The sequence below is a fragment of the Triturus cristatus genome, chromosome 4_2 (genome assembly GCF_964204655.1).
Source record: "Triturus cristatus chromosome 4_2, aTriCri1.1, whole genome shotgun sequence".
NCBI lineage: Eukaryota > Metazoa > Chordata > Amphibia > Caudata > Salamandridae > Triturus > Triturus cristatus.
This window is the reverse complement of record NC_140586.1, coordinates 738,837,054-738,850,481: the sequence shown is the minus strand read 5'-3', so window position 1 is coordinate 738,850,481 and position 13,428 is coordinate 738,837,054. Positions and strand designations below refer to the sequence as shown.

Sequence of the window (13,428 nt, the reverse complement as noted above, 5' to 3'; positions counted from 1 at the left end):
GTGTTCTTGGCAAGGTCAAAGGTTCAGAAAAATTAAGCTACCAATTAAGTTAAATTAAGGATCAATATTGATGGCTAACGGTAGACAGTAGAATTAACCGTGAAAGAAGCAAGTGAACAGTGCCACTAGGGAGCAAGCATTGTAAAGAATTACAGGAAGGGTTGCTTGAGGTGGTGTGGCAACGTGATGCAACCGAGATAGCAGTATGAACACGGAGCACGTATAATACATTCGGACTGATTCCTATGAAAGGGATGAAGGTGGGTGAAGGTCGTGAGGGGATAGCCAGATTAAGCACTGGTGGTGAGGGGACTGATGTATACCTTGGGCCCAGATAGAATCGTTGGAGGAGAGGCGTCCGTGGTTGCAGCCCCGGTATTAATTAAGGAACGACAAGTGCCGGAACCTGTAAGGGAGAGGTAACAGGGTGGTAAGGAGTAGAATTACGAATAGATTGGACCGGGGTCGCGCGTGTAGCAAGATAGCCTACCTTGCATAAGGCCCTCAGCCATGGAACCGTGTTGGTGGATACGACAAGGGAGGTTCAGGCCGATTATTCAGGCAGTTAAGTTTTAGCACTGACGTGCTAAACATTCCTGAGGGGGACGCATTTGAAGTCTTGCAAGGGGAACGATTATGATGCAAGACGCCATCATTCCCAGTAGATGCATACACACTTGAGCTGGTAATGACAGGTTGGTCTGAAAATATGAAATTAGAGCTTGCAAATTGCCGATTCTGGCTGCATTGGGACAGGCTAGAGTTTTTGGAGTATTGAGAGTGGCTCCCAAATATGTTTGTATGTTGGAGGTTTGGAGATTGGACTTCAACAGGTTTACTGTAAATCCCAGATCGTGCAGTAATTGCAGTGTTACTTGAAAGTGTTGGAGAAACTGAGTAAGAGCTGGCTTTGATGAGCCAGTTGCCCAAGAATGGGAAGACCTGAATCTGCGGTCTTTGCAGGTGAGCAGCAACTACTGCCAGGCACTTGGGGAATACTCTGGGAGCAGTGGTGACTCCGAATGGAAGCACTTTGAACTGATAGTGTTTTCGTGCTACCACAAACCTGACATATGTGCATGAGTCACCTTGTTGTAGGAGTGGGAGAACTTGTTTAAGTGTGACCACGTGAAAGTGATCTGAATGAATATATTGATTGAGCTCTCTGAGATCCAGTATAGGCCTGAGAGCCCTGTTCTTTTTTGGGTATGAGAAAATATAGGGAGTACATGCTGGACCCTTGATATTGTAATGGTATGGGCTCTATAGCTACTTTTTGCATAAGAGAGTGAACCTCCTGTGTGAGGAGGTGTAGATGCTCTGGTGTCATTTTGTGTGAACGTGGGGGAATGTTTGGGGGATTGTTGGTAATCTCCAGGCAAGAACCAGATTGGATAATTCTTAGGACCAATCTGTCTGAAGTCATTGTATGCCAGACAGGGAGGAATTGAGAGAGAAGTCCCCCGACAGGTGTGGAATGAGAGGGGGAAGAGGTGGAAAGTCACTGTTTGTTGCGGGGGGAGTGCGGGGTGTGGAACCTCTACCTCTCCCCTTGCCATTATTACCTCGAAACCCACCTCTAAAGTAACCTCTTGAAGAGGGTGACTGACTGTTACCTCTGTATGTTGTTGAAGTGTTATCTGTGGATGTGTTTTTGGAGCCCCCCCTGTAGAAAGAGCGACGAAAAGAGCTACAAATGGATGGGGATTATAGAGCTCCCATGGAGTCAGCGACATCTGTGTCCTTCATCTTCTCTAAGGAAGTGTCGACCACAGGACCAAATAAATGCGCTTTGTCAAAGGGTAGATTTGAAATAGAAGCCTGGACTTCGGGTTTATACCTTGAAATTCTGAGCCAGGCATGTCTCCTTAGCAAGACATGTGTTAACTGCGCGAGCGGCAGTGTCAGCTGCCTCTAAAGTGCACCTAATGGAGGTGTCAAAAATCAGTTTCCCTTCCTGAACTAGGTTGTGTGCCTTAGCCTTACGTTTGTCTGGTAAAAACTTAAGCAATTGCTCCAATTCGTCATAATGCGCACTATCATATCTGGCTAAAAGAGCCGGAGTATTGGCAATATGCCAGTGATTGGCTGCTTGTGCAGCTACTCTTTTCGCAGAGGCATCTATCAATTTAGATTCCTTGTCTGGAGGAGAATTATCTCCAGACGATTGTGAGTTTGCCCTTTTACGGGGGGGTAGAAACTACTCAGGAGTCTAGTGGTAACTGACCCTTGATGTAAACTGGATCTGTAGGTGCTGGTTTATATTTCATGTCTACACTTGGTGTAAGGATTCTTGCATGCACAGGATCGTTAAAATTGTTGTTTACGTGTTTAAGCATACCCTTAAGCATGGGCAGTGTATGAGTGGATTTTTGTGACGAACTTAAAATTTCAAACAGAAAATCTTCCTCAAGAGACTCTTTGTGAAGCTGAACTCCAGGACATTGAGCAGGTCTATTTAATAATTCTATGTACCCTACATTATCATCTGGTGGAGAGGGTTTTGAAGGGTATAAGCCTGGGTCATTGTCCGTGCTTGGATCCGTATTGTAATCATTACAAGGATCAGGACTATTGTCATGTGCTTCATCCCCATACTGGTTCTCAGGTGATTGTGGTTGTGGTGAATTTGTGGGTGTTATGAGCAAATTTGGGTCAGGTGGGGATGAAGGTGAGAGAAGGAGAGAAGGGTTAGCACCAACACTTTTCCTTTTAAGAGGAATGTGGTAAGTGTCCTCGGAGTCTGGCTTGCGTTTAACTGGCAATTTTGCATGAATATGTCCTGTTTTAGGATAAATGACCAATTGTTTTTGATTCAGGTCCGGGTTGGAAGGCGGGACATCTAAAAAAAAAAAAATGCTCCTTGGATGGAGTGGGCGTTGCTTTTTTTTTTTTTTTTTTTCGGTGCCAATATTTTTGGAGGGGGAGTTTTCGGTGCTGAAGTTTTTGGTTTTGGCATCGAAGGGGTTATCACAAGAACGTGTTACGGGGCCCAGTGTTTCAGCTTGTGCCCAAATGGGGCCAACTCGTTCCCGAGCCGGAAGGCTTTGGTATTTGTTTCGGTGCCGGGCCCGAAGGCGGGGCGTTGGAAACCTGTTCTCGGTGCTGACCTTGGCTCGAAAGCAGTGGAGGGACTGAAGCCTCTTTCTAGGAAGGGTTTGGGGCAGGGGAGCATCAGTACTCACGATACGTTGACACTGCGCAATGTCTTCTTCCATGTCTGAGTCGGCTTCTGACAGGGAAATGTGTTCGCCGCCTTCTTCGGCTCCTCCTTACGGGTCAAAGACATCGTGGTCGGAATCTTCTCCGAAGAGATCTGGAGTGGAGCCCCTATGTTGGTGATACATATTGTGACATCGAGCCCGACAGTCACGACCGGTTTCCTGGATCGGAAGGATCCGCAAACGTCGCAGTCTTGTTTGTTGTGTTCCGGAGAAACACACAAGTGCAGACTTCGTGGGAGTCGGTGCGCGGGTACTTAGCTCTGCACCCAAGACAGAATTTAAATGGAGTCCATTCGACTGACGGCGAGCCGACCCGACATGGCTAGGCCAATGGGTCTTCCACCAAGTTTCCAATCGAAAGAAATTTTCTGAGTCGACACGCTATGCGGGAATGGGAAATGCGATCGAATACAATACCGCTGAGGTATGTATTGCGCACCGAGGGGAACCCGAGAAACGGTGTCGAACCGGAGCGCAGCAATTCACGTCCGAACCCAATGGCGGAAAAAAACTATCTACCAATGGAGTCGATGCCCTTGTGCACTATCACTGAAAGGAGGAGTCACCTACCTTGTGACTGGAAAGACTTCTTCGAAGAAAAACACAGTGCAAACATCCGGACCAAACACTAGATGGTAGGAGTATTCAAAGCATGTGATCTACAGCTCACATGCCTCAAACACATAGTATGTTCACAGAGTAGAGACCATAAATCTAATATCATACTCAAATGAAATGTTTAGATTAGCTTTGTAATAATAATATTCAAATTCTAAACTGAAGTATTTAATAAAAAATATGTCAAGTAAGGAAAAGCCTGCTCAGCTACGACACTTAAAGGTATAATGTTGGGAATATGTGAATCATCAGGATAGAGACCGGGACTGGGGCAGAGGGTTACTGAAACTATTCGGAATGTTAGCAGGCCAAACACTGGAGGTTAAGGCTTTCTAGAATCATGATAACTGAGGAAAGATTATGCAATGCTCAAGGAGAAAGGAAGAAGAGACTAACAGTTTTCAACATTATGGTATATGGACAGGAATAAATGCTTCAATTAAACAGCTCAGTCTCAAACACACACTAAGAAGACTAATATGCACACCAATAAGGAAAGCCATCAGTATCACACGTTTAGATTTCAAACCAGCCCTCTGGATATGCGACAAGACCTGAACCACCACTGTAAACCAGCCTACAGACCCAACCTATGATGTACCATATTCACACAAGTTCAGCTGAAGTACAGCATATACCAAAACGTCACTGATCTCTCAAAAATGAGCCTCCAGCAAAGCTGGGCCGTAGTGGGCAGGCTGAGACTCATTAAGCTGTACTGAGCTTCCATGGCCTGTCTTCACTATGGCTGCTTTTGTTTTGATTTGGGGGAGGGTAAACCCTCATTCTCAATGCCTCAGGCCCACGGGGAATTGCCCACACCTGAAAATTCCCAGTTAAGTCCTGCCCCAACCCGTATTGTTACACTTTTGCTAGACCTTATAAGAGCCATAAACCTAGCCCTTGCCCTAACCAATAAGCCACATTAAGCCAAAACCTATTCAAGTCTTCCACAGCCGCAAACTTAATCCTGCCACTAGCTCTAACCCAGTGAAAAACCTCTATTGAGTGGCTTAACGAACTAATGTCTGTACGGACCCTTGGCTATGGATGATTCTCTCTAAATGTATTTATTCTCTGTTGAGGATGAATTATAATGGGTCACACCCTCACTCCACAGCAATGATCGAAACTAAAGGATAAGAACACCAAAAAGAGTGGCCAATAATACGTTTAGTGTAAAGAGAATTTCCTTAAGGGCATCAAAAAGCATCAGAACAACTCCAAAAGCATTAATAAGTAAAATACACATGGATGTAGCTACACTAAAAGACCCTAAAGAGAGCCTGTTTTCATTACGGATTAGGCAAAATTAAACTATATTGGTGAGAAGCTGAAAGGATAAATGCAAAGTCATCTTTATATAAGGCAATTGTAGGATGGACATAAAGAGGTTTGTGACTGGCATCGTCATACCGAGTGGATTTCCTGCTGAGAGTCCTCGAAACACTGCTCCAGAGGGCCCAGTTGCACCTTTCCAGCCTCTACAGACTCCTCCAGTTGTGTGGCTTCCTGCTGGAGTCGGCTTAACTCCTCCTTGGCTTTGCTCAGCTTGTCTTCGTAACTGGAGATTGTGGCCTCCTGATTGTGGATTTCAGCCTTTAGTGAGGTTATCTGCATGCAAAAAACAAGATTAATCTTTTAAAGGCTTTATTTATGTATTGTTCGAATTATCAACTGAAATTCACAGACTGAAGCTATTGTAAGAGCACTGTATCTGGCACTGATGGCAAAGGGTGGAGTTCAGTAGTGTTAAGATAGGAAGTAAAGTCTCAGGGGAGGGGGGAAATGATAGAGGGAAGAGGCATAGCTACCAAGGTTTCACATTGCTATGAGTGACATTTTCATTATTTCAGTGTTAATATGAGTGACATTTCAACGACTATGAGAGACACTTTCTGGTGAGCAAAATCAAGCAATAAAGATGAGGGAAACATGTAAATATTAGCAATTACACACATTTGAGCAATGAGAAACTCTCAGAAGAGTCGCATCATAGGCCACAGGGTGTATTATTTCAAACGGAAATATGCTCATCAAAAATATCAATAGCTGACTGAGCAGTTCTCCCTGGTCCAGCGCGCTGCCTACTACCTCCTGAGCCCTATTGGCAGCAGTCACCATCACACCAGCCATAGCCTGTCACTAAAGGCTCTGCTGACTTAATGACACTCGGCACGCTGAGAAGTTGACAGGCACCACAGAGAGTCTTTCAGTCACCCGACCCTAAAAGTGTTAGTGGAAGTGAATGCTAACATAGCTTAAAAGTGTCAGTGAACAGGTAGACCTCAGTATGATGCAGAGTTCCCAGCTTTAACAGGGCAGGCGGCAGCTCAGATGGTGATTAAGACTGTCACTGCGCACTCCGTTAGAGCAAATTTTTATTAGCATGATGGGTAACACCGCTCCGTCATGTTTGGAAGCCAACACCACGCTTTACAGTGAAAATTTAAAATAAAACTTTAAACATAGATCACCGGTGTAGTCCATCGGAATATACCGAGGCGCCGGTGACCACGGCAAACGTGTGAAACACACACACACAAACATGAAGGCCATGTGGGGGCACGACACATATACAATAATATCAAACATATAAAGTGATCACTGCTGACGGTGTCTGCTCTAACACCCTCTTTCACTCTGCTTACAAGCCTTATATGCAGGATTAGCAATTTAGGCCTAAGAAATTACCTCATGGTGGCAAGCCTGAACCGACGGCAATTGGCAGGCCGTGGCCGCAATGATTCGTGCACTTCCCCGGCAATGCCTGGCCGCATTCTGGCTCAGCTGTACATGCTGCCTCTGGGCTGTTGAGGAACCGGTCGGGTCCGGTCGCGGAACCACTTTACTGCGGTGAGAGCACAGGAGCTCTGCGCTGCCATGATTGTTAGAAGAGCACTCACTGCAAGTTCAAATCAGCCGCCTGCGCTGGTAGGCTCTAATCTCATCACCATTTACTGTGGCAGCCAAAATGAACAGATTGCAACGCCCGCCGCTGAGTGCTCACGCAGCAGATTCTCATTGGGCAGTGATTCCCGACGTAATTCTACGCGGTCGGGTGTCATTAATGTGTAACATTGTAGCAGCGCAGCAGCTAGAGCTGCAAGCTGCTGATTCATCCCCCTTAGCCTGCCATGAACAGCGCACACTGTGCGCTGCTACAGCTTTAACAGACACTATGGTGCATTACAGCAGCTCCCGACTTGACAACTGCGGAGGCGCTATAATGCGTGTCTTTGCAATTCAGTGCGGTGATGCAGACCACCACACTGAAATGCGTTAGTCTAACGCCTGTTGTGTGATACTTGGCAAGGCTGAAGGGGAAGAGAAGCAGTGCACAAGAAGCGTTGCAGAGCATGTAGGTGGTCAGCTAATGGAGAGCAGGGACAAGGGCAGCACACTAGGAGACTGATCATGGTCTCAGAGCTTTTGGGCTATCAATTTATTTATAAAACACAATAGTGGTAAAATATTAAAAGACGTTTGTTGACCCAGCGATCTCTAAACAGGTGTAATGCGCTCTTAAATTAAATAGATAGAATATCAGGGAAGATTCATTTAAAACAGATTTGTTAAGTCACTCACATATTCAACAGCCTGCAGATTATCAATAACACACCAATGAATTACCTAGGAGGACACTTTGCTTCCTACTGCTATCGCTCAAAAGATGTGATCAGACTGAATTCATATAACCCAGACCAGGAAAGAATTTCAATTACGTTGCAGTAATTTTGGCAATTCCACTTTACTCTTTGACGCAGAATTATCAATAATAATGCGACTATGCCAGCTCGCTTAATTAAGAGTAATTTGGGGGACAAATTCCTACCCTGAGAGCACTTTAGCGAACGCGATCAGCAGCTCAAGCTCGCTATTCGTGTTCTATTGCATTTAGTGCTTTTTCCTAGCGCACAATGCATTCTCTCATCCATTTTGGATGGGAGGGTGCATTTTGCATTAAGAAAAAAACAATAAATTGCCATGAGTAAGTTGGGGGTAAATTCTACCCCAAGTGCACATTTAACTAGCGTGAGCAGCTGCCCATGCTTCCTATTCATGTTTGGTTGCATTTAGCACTATTTCTTAGTGCCAAACGCATTCTCCCATCCATTTTCAACACAAAGGGGGCATTTTTACGCTAAGATAGCGTTAAATGCAGAGTTAATCTTCTCGTGTAATTCGGTGAAATCAGGCAGAATTTCTAGGTAACTCCATATGATTAGTAGTTTATTATATAGTTAGTTAAATCAATAACCGTTTTACATTAGACGACATCCTTCACTCAAAAATTTTAAACAAGTTAACATTTTGCAGAATAAAATCATCGTGAAATGTATAAAAAGCAACGAGTATAAAAGCAGAATATAACACGTATAAACTTTGCTCTTACTTCCATGTTTTACCAACTGAGTGTGCTAAAATAACAATAAAGTGGATGTGATAAAAGTAAACATTTACGGTGTCAGTCTAATTATTTACTTCCTGCCTGGCTATGAATTACGTCTAAGTTTTAGTCCATTAACTAACAAAATTGTACTGACAATATTACTGAAGAGGGGCCACTTTGTTAATTCAGGCAATCAGTGATGGCCACCTGTGTCGTCTCCTACTCGGTGCATGTGATTATGCTACACAGAATTGTGCGAGTTATTCCCACCTTTATATGGCCCCCATATCGGCTCTTTAGATGGGCCAGCGCCCAAACAAGCTCCTTCACAACTAACTCATATCTGGGAGCCGTAAAAAGACGAACCTAAAGAACAAGTTACTTACCTTCGGTAACGCTTTTTCTGGTGGATACAGTATCTGCCTGTGGACTCCTCACCTTATGAATATCCCCTGCGCCAGCATTCTGCGGAATTTTTTCCTAGCTCTCCACGTCGATGAGGACGTCTGTTCCGCTCGCGACTCTGCATGACGTCACCGGAGCCATAAGAGGGCCTCGTCGGCGTGATGCCAGTTCAACCCATTTTTTCCGTGCCTCCGCGGGGGGAAAAGGTGGACCGACAACAGATTCAAAGTATACACATTACACAACATTTGAACCAATATATGCAGTGCAAAATCAAAGGGGAAAGCTAAAGGACATAAGCATTTACTATAAATGTACCAGATAGTAAGAAGATAGAATGTAAAACATCAAGCCAAATAAGGCATCCTTTAAGGTATACAAAGTTGGACAATGGAGAGGAGGGTGGGTCAGTGAGTAATCCACAGGCAGATACTGTATCCACCAGAAAAAGCGTTACCGAAGGTAAGTAACTTGTTCTTCTGATGGATACATCTGCCTGTGGATTCCTCACCTTATGAATAGATTCCTACAGCAGTCCTGCTCCCGGAGGAGGGTGTCCACCCTTTTATACCAAAAAGTCCTGAAAGACAGAGCGTGCAAAGTGGCCCTCCTTCCTCATTTCGGAGTCCTAGCAATAATGCTTTGCAAAACTATGGAGGGAGGCCCAAGTCGCTGCCTTACATATGTCCAGTACAGGAACACCTCTAGCTAAAGCAGAGGTGGAAGACTTGGCTCTAGTAGAATGAGCTCTAATACCCTCAGGTGGTTCCTTACCAGCAAGGGCGTAGCAGATCTTGATGCACAAGATGATCCACCTGGACAGAGTGCGCTTGTGCACAGCTTTGCCTTTTGAGCGTCCAACATAGCCCACAAAGAGCTGATCGTCCAAACGTAAGTCCTTTGCCCTGTCCAAATAAAAGCTCACCATTCTTTTAGGGTCCAGGCGGTGAAGTCTCTCCTCCTCCTTGGAAAGGTGAGGGGAGGATAAAACACAGGGAGAGTTATGGACTGACCCAGATGAACGGGAGTAACTACCTTAGGTAGAAAAGCAGCCATGGTGCTGAGAACCATCCTTTCAGCATGTATGGTCAAACACAGGGGTTTTGAACTAAGAGCTTGAAGCTCACTCACCCTCCTTTCTGAGGTAATGGCTACCAGAAAGCCTGTATTAAAAGACAAAATCTCAAAGGACAACTATGTAAGGGTTCAAACGGGGAACCCATCAAAAAAGTTAAAACAAGATTTAGATCACATTGGGGCATAACAAAGGTCGTAGGCGGAAACCTATCGGTAAGGCTCTTGATAAACCTCAAAACGATAGGAGACTTAAATAAAGACGGCTGATCAGGTAGACACAGAAAAGCCGATAAGGCCGATAAATAGCCCTTAACCGTGGCCACAGCACAAACTTGCTGAGCCAAGGAAAGAGCAAACTGAAGAACATCCGACAAATGGGCCTTTAAAGGATCAATGGATCTCTCTCCACACCATTTAACAAACTTAGACCATCTACAAGAATAAATCGACTTAGTGGAGTGTCGCCTGGACGATAAGATAACATCCACCACGTCCGGCGGGAGAAAGAAGGAACTCCGGTTGCCCCGTTCAATCTCCAGGCATGAAGGTACAGGCTCTGGAGGTGGGGGTGTAGAACCTGCCCCTGGCGAGAGGAGGTCTGCCCTGAGAGGGAGCGGAGGGTGTGATGAGAGGTGAAGCAGATCTGTGTACCACACCCTTCTTGGCCAATCCGGGGCGATCAATATGACTTGGGCCCGGTCTTGGCGAATATTCCTCAGAACCCGAGGAATCAAGGGTATGGGAGGAAACGCGTAAAGTAGTTGTGAGCTCCAATTCAATTGAAACGCGTCCCCCAGTGCTCCCTACGACGGATACTGGAGACTGCAGAACAATGGACAGTGAGCGTTCTCTTGGGTGACAAACAGGTCCAACCGAGGAGATCCCCACATCTGTCAGACGTGATGGACCACCTCCCGATGAAGCCGCCACTCGTGATCGGCCAAGTAATGCCGACTGAGTCTGTCCGCACGAACATTCAGCACACCGGCTAGATGATTTGCAAACACACAAATCTGATGGTCCTGAACCCAGGACCAGAGTCGCACAGCCTCTCAACAGAGACGATACGACCCTACATCTCCCTGTTTGTTGATGTACTACATCGCGGTAGTGTTGTCCGTCAGGACCTGAACCGACTGACTGCGAAGGGAGGAAAGGAAAGCCTTTAGTGCCAAACGTATCGCCCGCAATTCCAGAAGGTTGATGTGAAGCAACCTTTCCTCTGGAGACCAAAGACACTTGACCTCCAGATCCCCCAGATGAGCACCCCACTCTAGAGTGGAGGCATCCGTAATCACTGTGGCCACCGGCGGAGGAGGCTTAAAGGGCTTTCCTCGAGACAGATTGCCCTACACACTCCACCAAGTCAGCTCTGCTGCAGCGTCTCTGGAGATTCTGACTGACTCCCCGAGATCTCCCTTGTGTTGAAACCACGGTCTGCGGAGGCACCACTGGAGTGCCCTCATGTGCCAGCATGTATGGTTGACCAACAGATAACCGGAAGCAAACAGGCAGAGCAGGCGTAGAACCTTCAGGACTGGAACAACTGCTCTATCGTAAAACAAAGGAATCATCTCCCGATTGTCGAGAATTCTTTGAGGAGGAGGAAATGCTCGACACAGTAGTATCCAGTACCGCCCCTATGAACAGGTTGTGCTGAGAGGGCACCAGGTGAGATTTGGGCACATTGATTGAAAAACCCAAGTTGAACAACAGCTGATATGTAACTCGCAGATGATGAAGCACCATCTCTGGCGACTCCGCTTTGAGCAGCCAGTTGTCCAGATAGGGGAAAAACAGGAATCCCCGAACTTCTGAGATGAGCTGCCAACGCTGCCATCACCTTTGTGAAGACTCGAGGTGCAGTAGTAAGACCAAACGGGAGGACCGCAAACTGGTAGTGCTGCGACCCAACCGTAAAATGGAGATACTTCCTGTGCGACTTCAGGATGGGGATGTGAAAATACGCATCCTATAAGTCGATCAACACCATCTAGTCCTCTTGCTGCAGCGCCAGAAGACCCTGAGCACACCTCAGCATCTTGAATTTCTCCTGCCTCAGGTAAAAATTCAAGACCCTGAGGTCCAGAATCGGACGTAACCTGCCGTCCTTTTTTGGGATCAGGAAATACCGGGAGTAGAATCCCTGACCCCTTTCCTGCTCTGGAACCACCTCTATCACACCTTTTTGCAGTAATGCAAGGACCTCCTTCTGTTGAAGAAGCAAATGGTCCTATGAACAAAAACCTTGGCAAGGAGGGTAAGGAGGAGGAAATTCCCGAAAGGGAAGGGCGTACCCATTCTCTACAAGGTTTAAAACCCAAAGGTCTGACGTGACCGATTTCCAACCCTGTAGAAAGTGACACAGCCGACCCCCTACAGGACCCACATGATCCAGGATGGGGGATCTAGGGCTGCTTTCCTGGGGTACCAGAGGGAGCGGGGGAGGCAGAAGAGGAGGAGGAGAGATTGCGGGCAGAACCACGTTGGCGGCCTTTGGCTCTTCCTCTATAAGACTTCTAGAGTGGATTCTGCTGCTGAGGTTGATGGAAGCTGCGATAGGAAGACCTTCCAAAGCCTCATCAGGTAACTTGGGGGCCAACTGTTTCGCCAAGTCCATCAAGGCATTTATACAACGGCCCAACAGACAGGTAGCATTGGTCGATTTTAGTGCCATGCTAGACGAAGAGAAGACCTTTTTAGCCGACTACTCCATTTTCTTAGAGTCCCTGTCAGCTGGAGCCTGAGGAAAAGCAACTGAAGATTGTTTGGAACAGGAAGCTTGCACCACCAAACTTTCTGGAGATGGATGGGAAGAGAGAAATACTGGATCCCCTGGTGCAGTCCCATATCTGTTAGCCACAGCTTTAGAAACAGCAGGCGAAGAGAGTTGTTTACGCCAAACCGCGAGGATAGGCTCCAATAAGGCTTCATTAAAGGGTAACAGAGGCTCAACTGTAGAAGAAGGCGGATGCAAAACCTCTGTCAGCAAATTTGGCGTATATTCGGCAGTAGATAACTGTAAATCCAAAAGCTCCGCAGCTTTCATTTAAACCATATGGTAGGGAGCTACCTCTTGAGGAGGAGAAGCCCTTGTAGAAGAGAGTTCCCACTCAGGAGAGGTAACCAATCCACTCGCCTTCTGAATTCCCTCAAATTCATCTAGAAACTCTTCCAACTCGCCCTCCTCTATGTAGGAAGGTGGATATCTGACTATGGTTACCCCCAACTTTTTGCCTAGTGTCTAGCTGGTTTTTCGACTTAGTTGGCCTGAGATCCTGCCATTCAGGGTCTTAGGCTGTCTGCTCTCCCTTTAAAATGGACTCCATGTACCCTAGGTACATACACAATTGGTAAGGATCACCTTATTGGACCCGGTACAGTGTACCCTAGGCATCCCAGGGGCTGCAGCATGTATTATGCCACCCCTGGTCTGGCCTTCCAATCAGACACAACTGGCTGATCACTCAGCTGGGGCAAGGTCGTGTAATCACCCCTTGCTTAGATATAGTATACCTATATCTACCCTTAAAATAGACACATGTGTACCTATCAGCCACTCCTATGGCAGGCCTTAACAATCCTGGAGGCAGAGTGCTTGGTAACATGTGAGATGGTGCTCTGGCATGAGCTGAGCCTGTCTGCAGCTTTCGGAACCATGTCCTTATAGCTGTTCTATGATATAGCCTACCATACACTCTTAAAGTACCT

The 13,428-nt window shown here is 46.3% G+C and overlaps 1 protein-coding gene across 2 annotated transcripts in view; it reads right to left on the bottom strand.

The window, feature by feature from the left end:
• Positions 1-13,428, bottom strand: part of EPS15 (epidermal growth factor receptor pathway substrate 15) — an 819,466-nt gene that overhangs the window by 176,625 nt on the left and 629,413 nt on the right. For both annotated transcript variants that reach the window (XM_085602646.1, XM_085602647.1), the window contains exon 15: positions 5,259-5,456. In XM_085602646.1, coding sequence (XP_085458772.1) covers positions 5,259-5,456 — 198 coding nt within the window. The remainder of the gene's footprint in view (positions 1-5,258; positions 5,457-13,428) is intronic.